General features: G+C 39.6%; 1 protein-coding gene across 2 annotated transcripts in view; it reads left to right on the forward strand.

Annotated features, from left to right (window-relative positions):
• The first annotated feature begins 2,951 nt into the window (after positions 1 to 2,951).
• LOC136856823 (collagen alpha-1(III) chain) overlaps positions 2,952 to 23,043 on the forward strand; it is a 212,219-nt gene continuing 192,127 nt past the window's right edge. For both annotated transcript variants that reach the window (XM_068224976.1, XM_068224977.1), the window contains exon 1: positions 2,952 to 3,057. In XM_068224976.1, the coding sequence (XP_068081077.1) occupies positions 2,995 to 3,057 (63 nt within the window). In that variant the 5' untranslated portion in view covers positions 2,952 to 2,994. The remainder of the gene's footprint in view (positions 3,058 to 23,043) is intronic.

Here is a 23,043-nt window from a genome sequence, read left to right on the forward strand (position 1 = left end):
AAGGTAGCCTATGTAGTGTAAAGTAACGTTTATTGCTCAGTATAGTATTTCATATTCTTGCTCTATGTTTATCTGCTGCTGAGCACGCTGCTCCAGCCTGGAGGAATTCTGTACCTGCTAGCCAAGAAGATTTTATGAAACGGGCAACATAGTTGCGGGCTGCTGACGACCTACACAAGAAAATAAGCCTTCCACTCCTGTGCATTGCGCCATCAGACGTACGAAGGTAAGTAGACGCAGAAATTGAAAAGAAGAAACAAGAGGAAAATCTAAAGCATCCGATGTAGGGTTTACACTCTTTTCGATCACGGTTGAAGTCAAGAAGGGTCTTCCTCCCAACAACCGCACCTGTTCCATCGTCAGCAAAATATTAGCGGGAGGAACACGGCCAGCAAAGAAGTGGCCAACATTGAGTTACCATCTACCGTTCGGAATGTGGAAGACTCTCAACTGACAGAACTGGAGTAACCTGAAGAAATTGGTGACGAACAATGTGAAAGCTGCAAGATGCAGGAATCAGTACATCTGCTGATGTATATCCACCCGAGTGAGTGAGCCATGCAGTGTGAGAGGGTAGTTAAGGCTGCTGATCACCGGATGGGTAAAATATAAATACTTAAAACATGTATTAATGTATAAATATGTCTCTTTATAATTGCTTAGTCTTTCGGAAAGGGATAAATAAAATAAATAGAAAAGACCAACGTTATATATTACTATTTTCAACCCACAGTATCTACAACAAATATTATCCAAGGATTATGCTTAAATGATATTGCATACGTAACTGTAACATAATAAACAGAGACAACTGGAATAAAATTGCAAATGCATACATGGCTGAGTGGACTGAAAGTCTTAATCCTCTTTTTTCAATCGAATAATAAACTCTATCATTAAGGAATGTGGCTAAACTTTCCTGAATTCCTCATATTTTGCGTTAGCTTCTCCGTAAGGCATTAACCGTTTTTATATCCTCTTCTCGTAAAATCTAAGCTTGTGGCAAGAGTGTGTTCACTTCATCCTGAAGGATATGGGTTTGACTCCCTGTCAGAAAAACGAATAACTTAGAAACAAGTCTCCCACTTCTAGAGAGGTGCATGGCCCTTGGTTTAACTTAACCTATCAGGTTAATTCCCGGAAACAAGGTTACCCGAGCTTAGAGCTAACAACCCCTTGTGTGTGAGGGTGGTTGTAAAAGGTGACTAACAGTGAAACCTCCAGGAGCTCTCAACTTAGGAGATCGGGTTGGTAATCAAGGGGTCCCAACTGATTCTGTCATCGTTTACATTTGCTTATGTCGAGCTCCTCTTTCCTGATCAACTCTTCTTCTCTTTCGACTCGCACAATATTACGAAGGTTGGAACTTAAATAGTGGCAACTATTTATTTACAACAGATACAAAAGAGTTACATGTTAGCATCCTTTACTGTCCTTCAATGCAGTCACCAGCGTTGTGTATAACCCGTTGCTGGCGATGTGGAAGTCGTAGTATACCTTTAGCAGAGCCTGTTCTGTTGATGGTGCGAATGAAACGGTCTACTGCCTGTCGAATCTGCAACAGTTCTGAAGCGAATGCTCACGAATCGTCTGGTTTCGATCACTGTCCTGTAACGCGGCAAGAGCATGTACTTCTTCTTCACTCGTAGGACGACCTGCCCGATGAATGTCCGCCACAGTTTGCCGACCATCGTTGAAGGCTTTTACCCATCGTGCCACTGTTCTGTAAGGCAATGTAGATTCCCCGCAAGCCTCTTGAAGACCTTGATGACACTGTCGTGCTGTACGACTCTGGCACATTCAATCTTGATCCAACTCCGTTGTTCCTGTTTGGAAAACGTAGTGATAACGTTACGTTATACCGCTAGCTCACAAGTGACTGTTTCTCTCGCTTGTGCGCACGCAGGTGATGTGGGAAGGGCGAGTTCATTTGCTCTGAGGTAAACAACGTGTGCTATCAGCAACAATATTAGATTCCGTTGCATAGCATCTCCACAGCAGTGTTGCCACTATTTAATTTACAACCCTCGTATATTTGCGTGACTAAGGATATGTTTCATTTTCACGTCCTTTGTAGCCCTTCCCTTGCTTTTCCTGATACCTCCGCCATCGTTTCCCCTCTGATTAGTGTTTAAAGAGAGAATGTTTGCCCAGTCGATCTTGCTCTTAATACATTAATATCCAACACCATACTCCCATCCCACCCCCTCTGCCCCAGGGACCCTCACGGCCTGTATAGAAGTGACTTTACTCTTGTTTCCTCCCCTTCCTTCTTCTTCACTTCTTCTTATTCTTATTCTTATTCTTCTTCATCTTCCATCACTTTTCCAATACCCTGGTGGGGTTGCGGGTATGATATTTGTAGAACATGTGTATTTGGCCGTGTTTTACGGCTAGATGCTGTTCCTGAGGTCCATTTTTGTGGAGGGATGAATCCTCTATTGCGTGTTTCTGTGATGGTTGGTAGTGTGATGGGTTGTGTATGAAGAGCATTGTTCTGGGACAAACACCCAGTCCCCGAGCCAGGAAATAACCAAGGCGTGGATAATATATCACCATCCTGGCCCGAAATCGAACCAGGAACCCTTTGGACCGAAGGCGTCGACTCTGACCATTCAGCCAAAGCACCGGATGGGCTTAGTACAGGAAATAGTAGGGACACTGACAGTAGCTGAGAGATGGCCAGTTTTATTTTCGGACGCTCGTCATCTCTGGGCTAAGAGGATGGTTTAGATCAAGAATGAGTGATCTGGCTTCCGTTCCGCCTCGGTACGCTGCAAATGAGGGACAAAAATGCAAGAGTAATCATTAAGTAATCCCAATTACTGGTCGGGAGAGTCTTCTTCCCCTAGCCAATGTGCACATCCAAGATTAGATTGGCTGGCTGGGAGTAATGTGGGGGGTCAAGCGACCCGCAGCGGCGGGGTCATACGGCTTAGGTCGTCTCCACACTCCTCAAGACAGGCCACAGAGAGCGCCGGGCGGCCGAACGACATGGACACAGCGCTCCTTCTACTGCTGCTCCTAGCCGCGCGGGCAACTCCGCATCACGTGCAGGTGGGTACCTCAACTTAGTGCTTGATCTGATTTCAACTTTACAACAGAAGTTTAGCTGGTTATATGATTCTACTTGTATTTACCTTTTGGCAAAGTATGGGTGCATTATTATCTCTACTTACGAATAAAACATTTTATACTAATTTCAAACTGAAATAAACTCCTTACTCAAACACTGGAAATCCAGAATTTGTAGGTATGGCTGTTTCTTGATGGATGCATTATTTTCTCATCTGTCTTGGCACAGACCAGAGTAAAATGTAACTTCTGTCACATTTATGGCTCTGACAGCATGGAAGCTGTGCTAAGGTATGGGTAGTAGCTTCTCATAATAGCTACTCATAGGGCCATTCGTTCTACAATAATACTTTCCGACCCAGTGAGGAAAGCAATGGACAACTACCTCGCTCCTCATCATGCCTTTTACGTCTTATTATGCCACCGCCATCCGTTTTTGCGGTATCCTTATAACAGCATCTTCCGGGATGAACATTAATTCTCCTATTTCAATAAGTTCCTCGAGGCTTTGGAGAAGAAGTGGGTTTCTTTGTTTGGTCCCTTAATGCACTCAGCACAGACCATTAACATCTTCGGAGTGTGCGGATAGTTGAAGTACACCTAGGTAGCTTTCCGTTCAATAGCTGCTCGTTTTCACATGAGGAAATATATTCTAAAGAACATGAACTGCTACTTTATAGGGAAGATATTGCCCAAGAGTCGCTATAATCTTAAATTCTCTCATTAACGTGCGCTACCCTCAGAATAAACGTATGTCAGAAGAGTTCCGCCATGACGAGCATAATAGGAGGTTGTTACGTCGGAGTATATCCTCCATAAGATCGAAAAGGGTTAATTAATGATTTCTAGGAAACCGTTCTTATTTCGTAGTCTTCCTTAATCTGCTTATATTTAATTTGAATTATACGCAGAGAAATATTGATAGTAGATATTGCTCAAGCTGAATCGTTACTCCAACGGCTTCCAAGGGCGCCGGATGGGTCATAGAATAGCCGATCCCTCATATTTCTAAAACAAAGAACGGTTTTCCTGAAAATATCCTGCGCTTTTTTTATAACAATGAAACTACACAAACATGCAAATGGATAATTTTATTTATAATATATTCTATTATTCGACCTTACTCCTTTTTAGAGGAACATTCACTTATCCCAAATTTATATTCTAAAGATGATAAACTGCTGATTTACGCCGGACTTTCAGGCAGTAGTAGGTTAGAATGCAAGCTAATTTGATTATTAAGACGTGTTCACTAACCCGCCCTTCCGTAATGTAGTGGGAGTAACATAAACTGTAGGGGTTCTGTTGGACCGCACCCCTAACGTTTATGCAAAACTCATAGCATAAGCGTTGTGCGGCTAGACTATACCTGTTACAGTTATTTGCATTACGTCCACTAACTACCTTTTCACGGTTTATGGAGAAGCTGAGGTGTCGGTATTTAGTCTCGTACGAGTTCTTTTACGTGCCAGTAAATCTACCGACACGAGCCTGACATATTTGAGCACCTTGAGGTACCACTGGATTGAGCCAGGATCCACCCTACCAAGTTGAGGTCAGAAGGCCAGCGCGTCGACCGTCTGAGCCACTATACTTGTTACTTGCCTCAGTAACTTTGTATTCTAAGCTATTACTGCCCTTTTTTAAAAGTTGTTTTACGTCACACCAACACAGACAGGTCTTATAGCGACGACGGGATAGGAAAGAACTAGGAGTAGGAAGGAAGCCGTCGTGGTCTTAATTAAGGTATAGACAACGCATTTGCTTTGTGTGAAAACGAGAAACCACGGAAAAAATATTGAGGGCTGCCGACAGTGGGATTCGAATCCACTATCTTCCGAATGCAAGCTCACAGCTGCGCGCACCTAACCGCACGGCTAACTCGTTCGGTTACTGCCAGAAATATCTAGGCTCTATTTATAGATATTATACAAGTTTAAATACTGCCGCTCTTCTTGACTGAATGGTTCAGTGGGTCCAGGGTTCAATTTCCGGTCGGGTCAGAGATTTTATACTTAAATAATTATTTCCCCTTGCTCGGAGACTGGGTGTTTGTACTGTCCCCAACATTCCCGCAACTAACACATCACACACAACACTACAAAAACACGTAGTTTCCATACACGGCAGATGCCACCCACCCTCGAGGGTCTGCCTCACAAGGGCTGCATCAGACTAGGAATAGCCACACAAAATTATTATAAATACTGCCGTTAATGTGCGCTTTCTCAGAATAAACAGGATAAACGTATGTCAGCCCAAATTAAGCTCGTCTGTTATTTTTATTATGCATGTTGAGTATTCAGCCCGAAGGCTGGTTTGATCCTCAACAACTCCGCCTTCAGCTGTCATGTCAGTTAAGAGGCATACTAGGAAAATGAGGAGTGATTTATTTCCCCGTTTCTTTCTTCACCGAGCTTGAAATTGTTATTAGATATTAGCCTGCTAAGCTAATTGAAATGCATGCACCAACCGACCCTAAGAGCGACATGATCACACCATTCATAACAGGGACTGGCTGCATAAGGAACCGTTCATAGCTCAGTCACTTTCATACTGTCAAAGCCAAGGATAAGACTGAGACAGAACGCATGTGTTCTATCCCATACCAGAAGACATAGCGCACTGAAAACATTAGGCAACCATTTACGAAGTGTTTATTATTATAATAATAATAAGAAGAATACGTCATTAACAATTATTATTAAATCTATTTTATTCTTCTGACCTCCGATAAAGCTATTCTGCGGTAATAACGATGATTTTAAACTCACTATGTACGATGTCTGAAGAGAACATATCTAGAGAATGGAATGTATATGTGTTTAAAAACTTTTTTTTTTTTTTCTATTCGCTTTACGTCGCACCGACACAGATAGGTCTTATAGCGACGACGGGAAAGGCGTAGGAATGGGAAGGAAGCGGCCGTGGACTTAATTAAGGTACAGCCCCAGCATTTGCCTGGTGTGAAAATGGGAAACAACGGAAAACGATCTTCAGGGCTGGCGTCAGTGGGGTTCGAACCCACGATCTCCCGGTTACTGGATACTGGCTGCACTTAAGCGACTGCATGTATTGAGCTAGGTTTAAAAAAAACCTAATTAAAAAAGTTTTAGAATAAATGGTGTTAAAACGACCCTACGGGTGCTGCAAGGGAATGTCTAATAATGTCGTGTGTTGCTGTTTTACGTGCCAATTGATATCGTGATCATAGCCACGGCTGTCTCTACAGATGCCAGGTCCCAGCAGAAAGTTCTTCAACATGCCAGTAAGCTTCCTCTGTGGATCACTGTGTCGGGCTCCGGTTCCCAAGATCGCCGGCTAAAATCCGGCAAAGGTAGTTGGATTTTCAAAGGACGGAAAAAAAGTCCAATAGACACTCGACATCGTACGATGTCAGTGTGTGAAATATTTCTGCGGATACATTTCACGTTTACCCGACAAAATTAATTAAAAACTCAGCCACTATTTACCCGAAAAAGATTCGGTTTGCCGAACTGAGTGGCTCGGATGGTTTAGCCTTCTGACACCAACTTGGCAGGTTCGATCTTGGCTCAGTCTGGTGATATTAGAAGGTGCTGAAATACGTCAGCCCCATGTCTGTACATTTACTGACACGTAAAAGAACTCCTGTGGGACTAAATTCCGGCACCTCGGCGTCTCCCAAAACCGTAAAAGTAGTCAGTTGGACGTAAAGCAAATAACATCATTATTATTATTATTAAGATTCAGTTCACTTTGTCATCTGCCAGAGTAAAACGAAAGGTCGAAATTGACGCGCAGACATTCTAAACGGCGTGAAATAAAAATGTCTGCGCATGGCAGCCAAAGCAATACTAGTATTATAACGTGCAGTGGCGGCAATAAGGACCCCGCAGACCTCATGGCCGTAGTTGTGCAGATCTTCTTTCGTCAATAAGAGTAATGTAGTTATTTCTGAAAGAATGTGGATTTTCCAACCTGTTCCAATAATAACCATCCCTTGCTGCCACTCACAACAATCAACAAGGCTTTTGAAGTAATTAGCCAGGTCCGAGAACCCAGTAGTCAGCAAATATGCGATAACAAAGACATCCTCCTTACCTAATCTTTAAATACTGAAGTCTCGACCCTGTTTATAACTCTCAGCAGTCAGTGTAGGTGAGTAGGCCTACGATGGACGGTTGAGTTGTAAATTATTTGGTCCTAGGAACGAGATTATTTCTTAATACTGTGACGTGTTACCGTGTTTTGGTTACTATAATTGGAATACGCATTTCTTGTGTGTGGGTTCGTACCATATCCATGTATTATTTTAATTCCTTCGTATTTGAAAACTAAATGGGGTAACTTATTATCATCATCATCATCATCATCATCATCATCGTTGTCATTGCTATTCATTATAAACCTTGTACAACGAAATAAATGTGTAACTTTCCTTATCAGGAAACAAAGTACCCATTTTTAATTATTGCGGCCGGGGGGGGGGGGGAGTGGCGAGCTTCTTAGCGCCGCTACTTGATAACGTGCCAATAAATTCAATACGCACTCATAAATACAAATTGGAATTCTACCCACAATCTTGTCTAAACCCCATTCAAAACCACTGAGATCCTCGAAAAACGTATAGGCCTTATTTTGGATCAGGAGAGAGCAAAGATTGATCTAGGGAGAACTAACAGGCAAGATGAAGACAATATGGTGGTCACAAGTAACGGGAAGCAATTTATTCAACTGAGGACTCAGCGGTTACAAATCATAAGAAATGAACCGCTATAGTGTGAGTTAACCTCTAAAGCATATACTACTGACAGCATGATATTTCACTCGTCGGAAATCGTCTTGATACGTTGCCTTTCGCACAAGTGGAAACCATGGAAGCCTTATATGACTAGAATGTCTATGTGACGAGTGAAAAAATATATAATTATGCACATGCTATGTGGTATTTTCGTCATCGACAGGTACTACAGCTAATATATAAAAGACTAGCTGTTTTTTGCTGCGGCTTTGCTCGCGTGGATTTCGTAATTTGAAAAAGTAATCGTTCTTTGGTACTCCACTAAGACATTATCTGAAAATCCCTAAAGTATACAAACTCACCGAAAAAGTCACTTTCGTTTATCCCATAACATCTTTGTAAACCACGATTGTGGTATTGCCTTTTGGGGCTAAGATGACCAGGCTACTGGGAGAGCTAACTCTGGAACATGAGACATGATAAAGTCTAAAAGAAAAAGTGTTTCTTTATTTTTAAAAGAGATTCCAAATACCTATTTCCACGTCTGTACCATCTTCAATTTTTGAGATATAAGTATCCTCATAAAAAGAATTCAACTCTTTTCTTCGCTTCTTTTCACCCCCGTTAAGCGGCTTTTCCAAAAATAAGTTCCTTTATTTTTAAAGGAGATTCCAATCACCAATTTTCACGTCTATAACATGTTACTGTTTGAGATATACTCATTTTAAAAATTCATCCGCTTTTTCAATTCTTTTCACCCCCCTCAGTGGATTTTCGGAAAAAATAAAACATCTTTGTTTATTTTTAGAGGAGATTCCAAATACCAATTTTCACGTCTGCAACATCTTCATTTTATGAGATATATGTATCCTCATAAAAAGAAATCATCTCCTTCTTCTCTTATTTTCAAACAACCCCCTCCATTAAATGTATTTTCCGAAAATAAAAATACGTGTTCCTTTATTTTCAAGGAGATTCCAAATGCCAATGTTCATGTCTGCTGCGTAGCAAGTTTTTGAGATATACTGTAGATACACTCATTTTAATAATTTACCCGATTTTTTCAATTATTTTCACCGGCTTAGGTGCATTTCCCGAAAACATAAATACGTATTTCTTTATTTTTAAAGGAGATTCCAAATACCAATTTTGACGTCTGTATTATATTCAGTTTTGATATATAGGTATCCTCATTAAACGGATTCAAACCCTTCTTCACTTCTTTTCACCCCTTAAGTGGATTTTCTGAAATAAAAAGGTACGTGTTTCTTTACTTTCAAAGGAGATTCAAAATACCAATTTTCATATATTTTAACTTTTACGTTGTTGAGATATAGATACACTCACTTTAAAAATGTAACGCCCTTTTCACCCCTTAGCAAAGGAATATCCAAAAATCCTTCCTTAGTGAACACTTATATTGTAATATGAACGTATCCCCAAAATTTTATGTCTTTATGTCCAGTAGTTTTGGCTCGGCGATGATGAGTCAGTCAGTCAGTCAGTCAGTCAGTCAGACATGTTATTTTATGTAGATAGATAGATAGATAGATAGATAGATAGATAGATAGATAGATAGATATTCAGAGTTGGAAAGAAACTGAGTAAAAATAATAGAATTACTGGTAACGAATACATTTTTAGTAACTTTTACTTGAAATCGTCACTTTTTAACATGTATTTTGTACTCGTAATAATAATCGTATGGCCTGAGTCGCCGTGTGCAGACATTTGAATCTGATGCCATCTGGCTGTCTGCTCGTCAATTTCAACGTTCCGTTTTATCCTAGGCCTACTCGATGGCAGACAGAGTAAACCGAATCTCTCTTGGGCGTGCGTTTTGTTCGTAATTTACTTCTTGAAATAGACTTGTATGATCATCGTTTCTAATAATCATCCCATTTTAGGAATAGAGATACATCGCATGGGAGCAGAAACGAGAAAGATATTAAGTGATGATGAAAATAAATTTGTCAGTTCTACTACTGCAGAACCATTGATAAATGACATAGCTTCTTACCTCTCTAGTATTTCCAAGGACATCGTACTTTTCTTACAATATTCATCACTGCTTGCATGTTCTTAAAACTAAACACAGGCATTCCTTCAAGTGTCTCCGTAGAGCGTCTTTCCAGCAAATGCAAAGAAGACCTACTTTGGTTTAGCGATGAGAATTTTAAGAGCTAAATCTTCTTCTTTCTCGATCATCCGATTAGGGTCTCGTGAAATCGGAATTTATTAATCCTATTTCTAATGTTATGCCATACAGTTCTATTTTCCGCCATTATAATGCACTGTTGCAATCTGGACATTTGGAATATGCTTATTTGGCTCGATATACCTTATTGGATGTGTTCTATGGCCTCTCGAGCTTCAGCCATCCCTTGCAGGATTTTTTGTAAATCCATCCTTCCCAATAGTGTACTCGAAATATGACAAATTATTTCAAATGCTAGAAGTCACTCAGAAAAATTAAAATTATGGAGAAAAGAATCACGTTGCAAGTTCCAAGGTTTCATGCGGAGTCTCACTTAGTGATGATAGCCACTTAATGTGTTTATGAAAAAAAAAAGAAGCAGAAAAAAGAAAATGTAGTAATATACTTATTTTTGTAAATTTTTGTATCATCCCCAGACCAAGCGAAGAAAAACAGTGATTTCCTTAAGAGTGGCGTTCTCTGAGTAACTGTAATTGTAATTTTACTGATTATTAGATGAAAAAGTAATTTGTAATATTGAGTTAAGTATTTCCCAGATAACTGTAATATTGAGTTAAGTATTTCCCAGATAACTGTAATATTGAGTTGAGTATTTCCCAGATAACTGTAATATTGAGTTAAGTATTCCCCAGATAACTGTAATATTGAGTTAAGTATTTCCCAGATAACTGTAATATTGAGTTAAGTATTTCCCAGATAACTGCAATATTGAGTTAAGTATTTCCCAGATAACTGTAATATTGAGTTAAGTATTTCCCAGATAACTGTAATATTGAGTTAAGTATTTCCCAGATAACTGCAATATTGAGTTAAGTATTTCCCAGATAACTGTAATATTGAGTTAAGTATTTCCCACATAACTGTAATTCAGCCCAATTCCTGTTTTCTTGTACTTTTTCCATCACTTTATATATTAGTCCAGTATCTCCCAGGAACTTTGTGAACATTCCTTGTAAGTGTTGACATATTTTATTTCAAATGTGAGGGATTTTGGATATCGAAGCGAATAGGAAATACACTCCGAAGCCACCTGATAGGACTGAGGATGGAAAAGAACTTCTGATCAGTAGGGCTTATAAAACCCGGAAGTATTTTGATGTGAACACCCCGAGAGTGTTTCATATTTAATTAACAAAGACGTCATTTCTCAAGTGGCATAGTTGAAACGTTGCCCAGTTATGAATTATGTAAGCTGATAAAAATAAATTTAGCCTTTGATAGTGCGTACAGAAGACGACTGACTGTCTAGAGAATAAGTGAAGTCAGGGATAAAGGTCGATTCACATATCATCCGCGACGTGACGGCATCTTCCGAAAAAATACAATATCGTCGCCTTGTAAACAAAGTGAACAGTTCCAACAATTCCGACGATGACATTCGCCGTCACGTTCAATGGTCCTCCGTGATCTGTGCCGGCAAACCGTTTTCCCTCGCCTACGATATTTTATTTTTTCACAGGCATGATTACCCTCTTCCCGCCTTCGAGCTTCTCACTTTCCTTCGAGTGCTGTGGCTATCTGGGCATTTGGCAGAATTTCGTTGGTAATTCACTTCAGATACATGACAGCTACTTAAACATCTTAGAACAATCCTACCTAGATCTACCGAAGGCATAATGTCAGTCTTTCCTTCAGTATAATTTCAGGTCTCCAAAAAGTGTCAATTTTTGCAACTAAACGTTCCATCTTCTTGAACAGCACACTAAATGTATTTCTGCTCATTTTATTTCGACCAAACTCGATAGCTGCAGTCGCTTAAGTGCGGTCAGTATCCAGCATTCGGGAGATAGTGGGTTCGAACCCCACTGTCGGCAGGCTTGAAAATGGTTTCCCGTGGTTTCCCATTTTCACACTAGGCAAATGCTGGGGCTGTAGCTTAATTAAGTCACGGCCGCTTCCTCACCACTCCTAGCCCTTTCCTATCCTATCGTCGCCATAAGACCTATCTGTATGAGTGCGACGTAAAACAACTAGCAAAAAATTATTTCTCCATTCACCACGTCCTTAAAATTCCAGTTTTAAAACACTGCATTTTCATTTAGGTTGACCCCACTTTTTCCCCGTTTCTTCCTCCTCTTCATTCATTTGTCCTCGAACACTTAACTGCAGAGCTACTGAACGTAACTGAAGAATGACAACAGACGTGAATAATTCATGTCGAAAAGGATGGATTCGGAAACGGAAAGTACCGCCACGTTCTGAAGATATGTGAATCAGCATTTATAGCCATATCTCAGCCATGTAAATCTGAGCATATCAGCACGGCTACCGGACAAGAGACATTTTGGTATGGCATCTGTAGACGTTGAAAGGAGCTTCTCAAAGTCCAAGAGGCTGGCCGACAACCGTCGTTCTTTTTTCCTAGGAGAATCTGCGAATGGTCACCGTCATTCACACTAACGCGGAATGAGATAAGAATGTATATCACATTTTAAGTGCACGTTTTTCACGTATGCTCTAATCCAATAATGCATTCGTTTATCTGATGGAAAAAAATATTAGTGTTTGTTTGTTTTGTTCTTCAGATGTTCCCGACTATAACTTAATGGACCACATAACAGAAAATAAATTCGTGAAAGAAAACCTGAATTTCCAGTATTAGACAATAGGCTGAAATGTTAATCAGTATTTATGTGCACCTTCATCAAAGTATTAAATTAGATTAGGTATCCATTAAATTTGTGTTAGTATAGAATGACGAAGTATACCGTGGTATATTCAATGAAAATTTGAAAGGCTCACGTGACCTATTGATACACATTTGTGGGATTCCATCTAAGTCACTTATTTTTCTCTCAAGTGTTTCTGGGCAAATTTTTCTTGTGTTGAACTGCTGTAGGCTCTTCTTGTGTATGAGGTTTTGTCCCCCTATCTCGATTTGAATGGCATATGTTTCCTCAGGATGGCAACTGGGTTTCTGTACATTACCATACGGCTCCATGGCTAAAAGTTTAGCGTGCTAGCCTTTGGTCACAAGGGTCCCGGTTCGATTCCCATTAGGATCGGGAAATTTAACCACCATTGGTTAATTTCGCTGGCACGGGGGCTGGGTGTATGTGTTGTCTTCATCACCATTTCATCCTCATCACGAGAACTCCAAGGTATAATCGTTAAAATTGAACACTACACCGCAAACAACAGCCTAGTAATGAACACTAGCAAGACGGTGCACATGGTTTTTTGAAGGGGAGGAAGAATCTCATACGACAGAATATAATGCGGCGGGAAAGACATAGAAATCGTAAAATTGTTTAAATACCTCGGGATAACACTTCAACATTCAGCCACCTCATTTAGAAATCATATAAGGGAGAGGTCTATAGCAGCAATAAGTGAACCCACTAAATTGTCTATATCCACAGCAATGACTCTGTTCTACGCCAAGGTGTTCCAATACTAACCTATGGGCTAAAACTAATCTGGGAGAATCTAAGAGTAACCGACTTAAAGACGATAGAAAATGTTAAGGCTAGATTCCTTAAAAGGATCCTAGGAATCTCCAAGATGTCACGTTCAAGACTGGCACATGAGCTAGCCAAAGAAACATTTCTAGTAGACGATTTGAGAATCAGACTGCCACTCCCATCCATACAGCAATTGCTCCTAACCAGGCGAAGGAAAAGAGTAGAAATTGACACAGACTTCTACTCAACAGACGCCATGTTGGATCGAAGTTGGACACGACCAAGCAACGACCTAAGAAGCGCCTTGAACAGACTAGCGGTACATGGATTTCACCCCCAACTATGTGCGCGCCGAGGTTTTCAACAATGTGAACTATACCATTTCAACAAATGTTCAATGAGAATAAAATCATTACTGGAATACTGTAAATCATAACGTTTTGTTTATGTACCATAATGGATATTCGGCTGCAATATATTCTTCTTATTATTATTATTATTATTAATATTAGCCCATATTTCTAGGACTCGGATCCTGTTTAATGTTGTCTCATTCTGTTAGCTTTATGTTGGCTGATAATATACATGAACATGCCTTCAGTAACTGTGAACTCAAATAGGTAGTGTTAACAAGGTAGTTCGTATCTATTGCAATGACTTTCTCACAGTTCTGGATGAATACACACCTTAATTAACACTTAATTAATATAAATATGTGCAGAATAATTCCCTAAATGCACTTTCAATCGCCATAAATAGATTTGTGTATCACGTACGATGAATATTTTTTTCTCGTTGTCATTCATGTCACACTTGTTTAATGTCACCTTTGTTTCTTCCGACTTAAGTGCCAACAAACCAATCTCAGGCAAGACTTGGACTATTACTCATTCAAGGCTCGTTTTTCTAGCTAAGTCGGTATGTCTGCTTGCGTTTTCTATTTCAATATGTCGTACGTTATATATCGCCCTTTTTCTTTCTTGTGAGAATGCATGAAATGAAATAAAAATCCACACCCTGTTTCCAGTCATTCGACCAGGTGAGGAATAGAATGAATGAAGCCCCATCTAGCGGCGAGGATAGGACATGTGCCGGCTGCCGAATCCTGTCGCACTCCTCTGTGGCAATGATAAATGACTGATAGGTGAATTGAAATGAGAATGGAGAGTGTTGCTGGAATGAAAGATGACAGGAAAAACCGGAGTACCCGGAGAAAAACCTGTCCCGCCTCCGCTTTGTCCAGAACAAATCTCACATGGAGTAACCGGGATTTGAACCACGGTATCCAGCGGTGAGAGGCCGGCGCGCTGCCACCTAAGCCACGGAGGCTTCACTTGTGAGAATGCATAACCATCTGAATTGCCATGAAAGTCGACACTGCATGATTCAAAACCGTATCTACTGCAGTAATTACACACATCTGTATCTTTCAACTGTAATATTGAACACTTCCACTTAGCTATTAATTTAAATTATATAATTATTTTAATTCCTTCTTCTGCTAAATTAATTATTGAAATATCTTATTAATTGACCTAAAATTTAATTAGTCAGTCCATTAGACTCATTCATTCACACATATCAGCTTATGTCCATATCTCGTCTACTCTACTGGGTTTGGGAGTATTCCGATCAACTTGGATTTTCATTATGAAAAATCTCACATGATCTCAATTATGCATGTCATCGATTAGCAACCTGTATAGTTAGAAAGGCACAATAATAACAACAATATCACCACTGATGTTGATTGATGATTGATGATGATATTATTACAAAAATTACAATTTTTCAGTTTTGTGCTTCATCAACAAATTCCCCGTGCACGTTCAGATGCTAGGAACGTTATTGTTTAACGTTGTGGTTTAGTTCATATTTTTCACATCTTCTAACTATTGCTTCTGTGTGTCTCTGATTGGATACGTAAACCAATCCTGTTAACCGGTACTTTGATGTTTTGATATTTCGATGACCAGTTTAAAGGATTACATCTCCACTGTCATTTTATTATGGTTTTACATTATCCCAAAATCTATATATAATAACTTGTCCTGACTGACTGACTGACTGACTGAGACTGACTGGCTGACTGACTGACTGACTGACTGACTGACTGACTGACTGACTGACTGACTGACTGACTGACTGACTGACTGACTGACTGACTGACTGACTGACTGATCATCGTCGAGCCAAAACTACTAGACATAAAGATGTGAAATTTTGGGGATACATTCATATTAACATGTAAGTGCTCGCTAAGAGAGGATTTTTGGATATTCCGTCGCTAAGGGGGTGAAAAGGGGGGTGAAATTTTAAAATTAGTGTATATATATATATATATATATATATATATATATATATATCTCAAAACTTTAAAAATTTACAGATGTAAAAATGTGTATTTAGAATCTTCTTTAAAAATAAGGAAACACATATTTTTTTGTTTTTGGAAAATCCCAATAGGAGGGGTGAAAAAGAGGTTGAATATATTTAATGAGGATACTTATATCTCAGAAAATGAACACATTATAGACCTGAAAATTGGTATTTGGGATCTCCTTTAAAAATAAAGAAACACGTACTTTTTGTTTTTGGAAAATCCAATTAATGGGAGGGTGAAAAGGGGGGTGAAATTTTTAAAATGAGTGTATCTATATCTCACAACTTTGAAAGTTTACAGATGTAAAAATTTGTATTTAGAATCTCCTTTAAAAATAAAGAAACACGTATTTTTTGTTGTCTGAAAATCCCAATAGGAGGGGTGAAAGGTGGTGAAAAATTGTTGAATGCCTTTAATGAGGATACTCATATCTCAGAAACTGAAGATATTACAGACCTAAAAATTGGTATCTGGGATCTCCTTTAAAAATAAAGAAACACGTATTTTTTTGTTTTTGGAAAATCCAATTAATGGGGTTAAACAGGAGTGACAAATTGGGGTGAATTTTTAGAAAGGCTATATCTACAGTATATCTCAGAAACGTAAAATATTACAGACGTAAAAATTGGTGTTTGGAATCTCCTGTGAGAGTAAAGAACCGTAGGTGATTTGATTTTGCAAAATCCACTTAAGGGGAACTAAAAAGGGGGTGAAATTTTAAAATGAGAATTTTTACAGTATATCTCAAAACCTTAACATGTTACAGAAGTGAAAAATGGTATTTTTTATCTCTATTTAAAATAAAAGAAACGTGTATTCTTTTGTTTTCAGTAAAACCACTTGGGTTTTAATTAGGATCCTTATATCTCAAAAACTGAAGATGTTACAGGTGTGAAATTTGGTATTTGGAATCTGCTTTAAAAGAAAAGAAACATATTATTGGAAAATCCAATGAAGTGTTGGACACTTACATCTAATAAAAACTAAAGTTGCTACAGACGTGAACATTGGCATTTGGAGCTCCTTTAAAAACAAAGAAAACCGCGTTTTGGGGGGGGGGTAATCATCTTGGGGGGCGGGAGTGAAAAGGAGTTGAATTCCTTTTATGAGAACACATATCTCAAAGAACTGAATATGCTAGAGTCGTGATAATTGGTATTTAGTAGATCCTTTACTATTAAAGAAACAAGAATGTTTTGCCGAAAAATTCACTTTGGGGGTGGGGATTGTGAAAAGAAGTGGAAAAAAGTTAAATATTTTTGTGGGGTACTTACATCTCGAAACTGAAGGTAACAGACGTGAACATTGGTATTTGGAATCTCCTTTAAACATAAAGAAACACGCCTTACTTTTTGGGAGCGAGGGGGAGGGGGGTAAATCAACTTAACGGCGGTGGGGTGAAAAAGAGTTGAGACCAATTGATTTTACTGTTAATAATGTACTTAATAGGAGCCTCTTTGGCTCAGGCGGCAGCGCGCTGGCCTCTCGCCGCTGGGTTGCGTGGTTCAAATCCCGGTCTCTCCATGTGAGATTTATGCTGGACAAAGCGGAGGCGGGACAGGTTTTCTCCGGGTACTCCGGTTTTCCCTGCCATCATTCATTCCAGCAACACTCTCCAATATCATTTCATTTCATTTGTCATTCAGTAATCATTGCCCCAGGGGAGAGCGACAGGCTTCGGCAGCCGACACAATTCCTAGCCTCGCCGCTGGATGGGGGCTTCATTCATTCCATTCCTGACGCGGTCGAATGACTGGAAACAGGCTGTGGATTTTCAGTGTACTTATTCTGATCATAAACTGAACGTTTTTAATCTTTTCTCGGTTCGTTTTCAGGAGCCACCTTTTCCTTTGGAGAACGTTCCTAGATTACAGTAGATTCTCCTGAAATATAAATAAAAATTTAAACACATTTGAAATAGACGATCGGAATTATATTGATGCTGGAAACGTTCACCTCTATAATAACGTCAATAATGCACGGAAGTATATCATTCGTATCGCCAGAAATCCCGCGCACTTGTCTACGCGCGACAATGGTGCTGGTCACATAGTCAGCAATGACAATGGCAGCAGATGTACTGTAATTTACCGCCAAGTAGCGGTCTTGCATCTTGCTGTGGGGTCCTGAATATCAATAATAATAATAATAATAATAATAATAATAATAATAATAATAATAATAATAATAATGTTCTGGACCGTCGACAAAATGTGCGGACCGTGCTGGAAACGGGTCCTGGCCGGGTAATGACTACGAATGCAGTCTGGCCGCGGGTTCAGTACCACCAAGGCACCCAAGACGACACCACGCAGGATCTCCTCAAGGATTTGATCCATATTGAACATGCTTATAGAGAAAGATGGCAAAGATTTAGCGACCCAACTGACCGGGTGGAATACTTGGACCTAGGCCGGGAAGTACGAAATCGATTGCTGGAAAGAAAGATTGAAAAATGGGAGGAACTTTGCCGTAATCTATCAGAGAACGAGTCAGATCGCGAATTTTGGCTGATTCTCTCAGAAAACGAGTCAGATCGAAAATTTCGGCGGATTATATATAAAACGTTAAACATTCAATTATAAATTTCAGTATAATACCGTAGCGAAGCACGGGTATCTTGCTAGTCATCAAATATTAACGTAATAGACTGAAACAATATACCCCTACTGTAATATTTGGAATGGATCCCTTCAACGGCATTTGGCTATTGTTTCTCTGAAGGTAATGTAGGATACTTTGATAATATTTAGCTGTGGACTTTTTTTTAGAAGACTCTTAATAATAATGTCAATTTATACGTCCCAATAACCACGTTTACGTCTTTCAGAGGCACCTAGAACACTTTTGAAATGGGCGTTTTAACCTGGAAGGAAATGAACAGTTGATGTATTCACCAGGGTGTTTTTACGTAAACGACTCGGCGTGTTGTAGATTTTCTCGTCTTCAAAATAAAATCTACCGATCTATACCGAGATCGAATCCACAATCTTGAGTGCAAGACCAGGAGCATCTATCACATTTCAGTCATAATTCTCCTTCTCAGTCACTGATGTGATCTTATGACCTGTTCTCAGTTTGAACAATCTCTAATGCAAAGATTCAACGGGTAGCCCGATCCTTTCTACGCTGATGGCTCGAGTCACACGTACGAAATACTGTAGAGTATCTTCGGACAATATCTTGCATCTGAACGTTGATGGTCTATGAAGTTGTGTGTCGCCGGTAGCACGACGGACACCAGTTGCAACAATTAGGTAGACTACCATCTTATTCGTTATCGGAATTAGCTATAGCACTCGGCATGTAAGAATAACTACAGCTGAAATGAAATACATGCGGCGACCAGCAGGAGTCACTAAGTAGGTACACAAAAGAAATACACAAGTGCTGAATGATATTAAAAGCATACCTGTATCAGAATACATCTATGCATAACAGAGAAATTGGCTAGAACACCTAAATAGGATCCCCAAAGCAATCATAAACTACTGCCCCGGTGGGAAGAGATCTCTGGGGCACCCCAGGTGGCGTGAAAATGCAAATGTATAGACCGTAACAGTTCTTCTATAGGACTAATACATGAAAGGATGTTGTTGATGATGATGATGTAAGGCTATACAATATATTTGATCTCCACCTTATTCTCGTTTCTTTAATGGATCATCACTGCTGCCAACTAGACTAGTTACATATTGTAATCACCAGACATAACCATAAAGAACTACAACCTCAATGTAAGCATCAATAACGAACGCTCCATTACCCAAGCAAATGAGAAATGAAGATATTCATAATTAAGTCGGTTTTCAAGCTCATTGAGGAATTAATGAAATAAACACACACTCTCGCCCTAACTCAATTTAATGTTATATATTTCTGCCTTTATTTTGATATACATATTATTATAGCCGTATTCGTCTGATGTTTGCCTGGTGTAAGCAATAACGCAGCTCCCTTCTTGAAAGTTCCTATTACTTGTCGGACTGAAGTGAAACCGTGCTACACATAAGCAAATAACGCACGAGGGTTGGAACTTAAATAGTGGCAACACTGCTGTAGAGACGCTATGAACGCTGATAGCACACGCTGGTTACATACCTACCTTACCTCGGAGCAAATGGACTCTCCCTTCCCACATCACCTGCGTGCGCACAGCGAGAGAAACACAGTCACTTGTGAGCTAGCGGTCTAACGTAACGTTGTCACTATGTTTTCCAAACAGGAACAACGGAGTTGGATCAAGATTGAATGTACCAGAGTCGTACAGCACGCCAGTGTCATCAAGGTCTTCAAGAGGCTTGCGGGGAATCTGCATTGCCTTACAGAACAGTGGCACGTTGGGTAAAGGCCTTCAACGATGGTCGGCAAACTATGGCGGACATTCATCGGGCAGGTCATCCTACGACCGTCAGTGAAGAAGAAGTGCATGCTCTTTCCGCGTTACTGGACAGTGATCGAAACCAGGCGATGAAGATGAAGTAACCACTTCGTGGCATTCGCTTCAGAACTGTTGCAGAGATTCGACAGGCAGTAGACCGCTCCATTCGCACCATCCACAGAACAGGCTCTGCTAAAGGTATGCTACGACTTCCACATCGCTAGCAACGGGTTATACAAAACGCTGGTGACTACATTGAAGGACAGTAAAGGTTGCTACCATGTAACTCTTTTGTATCTGTTGTAAATAAATAGTTTCCACTATTTAAGTTCCAACCTTTGTATATTACAAACACATATGTCGTAAGTCAATAAGAATACATAAAGTCTTAGTCTTCAGACCGCAACGAAGTAGAGACAAGACAAAGTTAGGTTATGTTAAGTTGCTAACGAAATTTCCTTCCATTTCAGCTAATTCTCATTATGTCCGAAACCTATCATAGAACAGATAAGGGAACGTTCCTCTCCTTTTCGGAGGAGTTCTTGCGGATCGTTATTGCTTCTTAGACATCCTAATTCAATCCTATTGCCCAACATGAGAATTGGACGAAATAAGACCGTAATAATAAAATGCTGCGTTCGTCATTTCATGCCAACTACATACTTTATTAAATGCATCATTCGAACATGTCACAATTCTATTCACCTGTATTATCTGAACAGATTTACAATCCTACAGAAAAAAAAAACATGCTTTACTTATTCTTGCAAATGTAACAGTAGTGATTTACATAACACGGTAGTGGCAGTACGTATAATCACTCAAGTCATAAAGAAAAAAAATACTTCATAATGCCAACATGTGAAATGAAGGGCAGTGTAAGACGACGTATCAGCAAGTAGGGTCCCTAAACTGTATGGTTAGTGACACTGAATCGAACACAATAGTTAGAAAACTATAAAGTAGTACCTTCAGTATTAATGGGGGAGGAAGACTAACATTTTAGGCCCGGTATTATAATGAGGTTTTAAATTCAAGATTGAGTTAAACTGTAACTTGCGTTTAAACCTATGTTGAGTCTTATAATGGCCGGCCTAAGTCAAACTGAGGTGAAGAAGCAGAGCAGAGACTTGCGAGAAAAAATAACAGTCGATAATGTTTTGCAGTGACTTGTAAGAAAAGATTACTATCGATAATGTTTTGGTTACTTCTTGAAGGTAAAATGGCGGATAAAAGCAATAAACGTTGTCCTAATTTTACTTGTAAGGAAATAGAATCTCTTGTGCAATAAACATTTATATCGTCCATGAAACAGTGGCCTTATGGATTCTTCCGAAATCTCCCATTGCAATAAACATACCACGGGAGGTATAAAACAGCAATGCTATTAGTAGCTGACTGAGGGGTTCTACAGCATGATTTCTGAAATAGAAGGACGTTACTTTATTTTCTAAAATTTACACTTTTCACATTCAAACAGTTCAAAAGGTCATTTTTACATTATTACCTTTTCGTTGCATGTTTTATTCAAGCACCAATTTGCTGAACTAGGGTTATGACAGTCTGTTTTGTAAGCCTAAACCTATTTAAAAACTATTTTTCATTCCATATATGAAAGTGACGTGCCCTTGCTCAAAAACCTCGTAGTGCCCGTGGTCTTTCAATAATTTGAACTACTTCTTCATCATCTCTTAGTATTTCATCAAACACCTCAAATAATCTTCGAGATCTATTCGTTCTGCCATGTTGTAAGGTTATGTATTCTTCATTTTAAACGGTAGATGAGTGGCAGTAAAATTAATCTCTAGTTAAACTTAAGATTAAGTTTTATAATACATGACTAACAGATAAACCGAAGTTTAAACTGAACCAAAAGTTTAAACCTCTATTACAATACCGGCCCTTAGTGTATTCGCTTACATGCCGAGTAGTATAAAAGAATCACACTACAGCACGGAACATCAATACATCACTACCCACTGAATAATGGCCACGAAAGGTATACAAATAAAGAATCTAAATTGAGATGGTCGCGCAGTTAAACTCGTTCCACCGTAGGACTGCGAAGCTGCATCATTCAAATATGCACGTTTCTAATCCCAGCGCTGATATTACATATCTCCTTCCCGCCACTCATTCACTTGCTGATACAATACACAGTCCTCACAAAACACAAGTACTTGGGGTTGATGTACAAGGATAAATAAGATTCGTAATACCAATCACTGTAATGCCTGGGATCGAGGACAATGTGCAGACTTCCAGTCCAAAGAATGATTTATTGTGTTGTTTTGTTTTACATTGTACTAGTAGCCTACATAAACGTTTTTCAACGACAGTGGGATAGAAACAACTAGGGTAGGAAAGGCGACAGTCGTTGTCTTACTTAAGGTAGGCCTACAATCCGACACTTGCTTGATGTGAATGACTGGCAACGGTGGGATTGAAACCCACCATCTCCCAAACGCAAGCTTTTATCTACATGACTCATACCCCGTAACCTACTTGCTCAGTAGAAATGTCTTCATTTCTTCATAAAAAGCATAGCCTGTGGTTAGCAGATGACTGTTACAGTTGACTTTGCAGATCTTTTCTTGCAGTTTCTTCGTATGATTTATTCAGAATGACAATGGGACACGCTTTCTTTTTTTGCTAGTGGTTTAACGTCGCACTAACATGGAAGGTTTTCGGCGACGCAAGGATGGGAAAGGGCCAGGAATGGAAAGGTAGCGGCCGTAGCCTTAATTAATGTACAACCCCAGCACTTGCCTGGTGTGAAAAAGGGAAACCACGGAACACCATCTTTAGGGCTGCCGACGGTGGGGGGAGGGGGGGCGTGAAAAACTCATCCACATAGAT

Source organism: Anabrus simplex, chromosome 1, assembly GCF_040414725.1.
Source record: "Anabrus simplex isolate iqAnaSimp1 chromosome 1, ASM4041472v1, whole genome shotgun sequence".
NCBI classification, from domain to species: domain Eukaryota; kingdom Metazoa; phylum Arthropoda; class Insecta; order Orthoptera; family Tettigoniidae; genus Anabrus; species Anabrus simplex.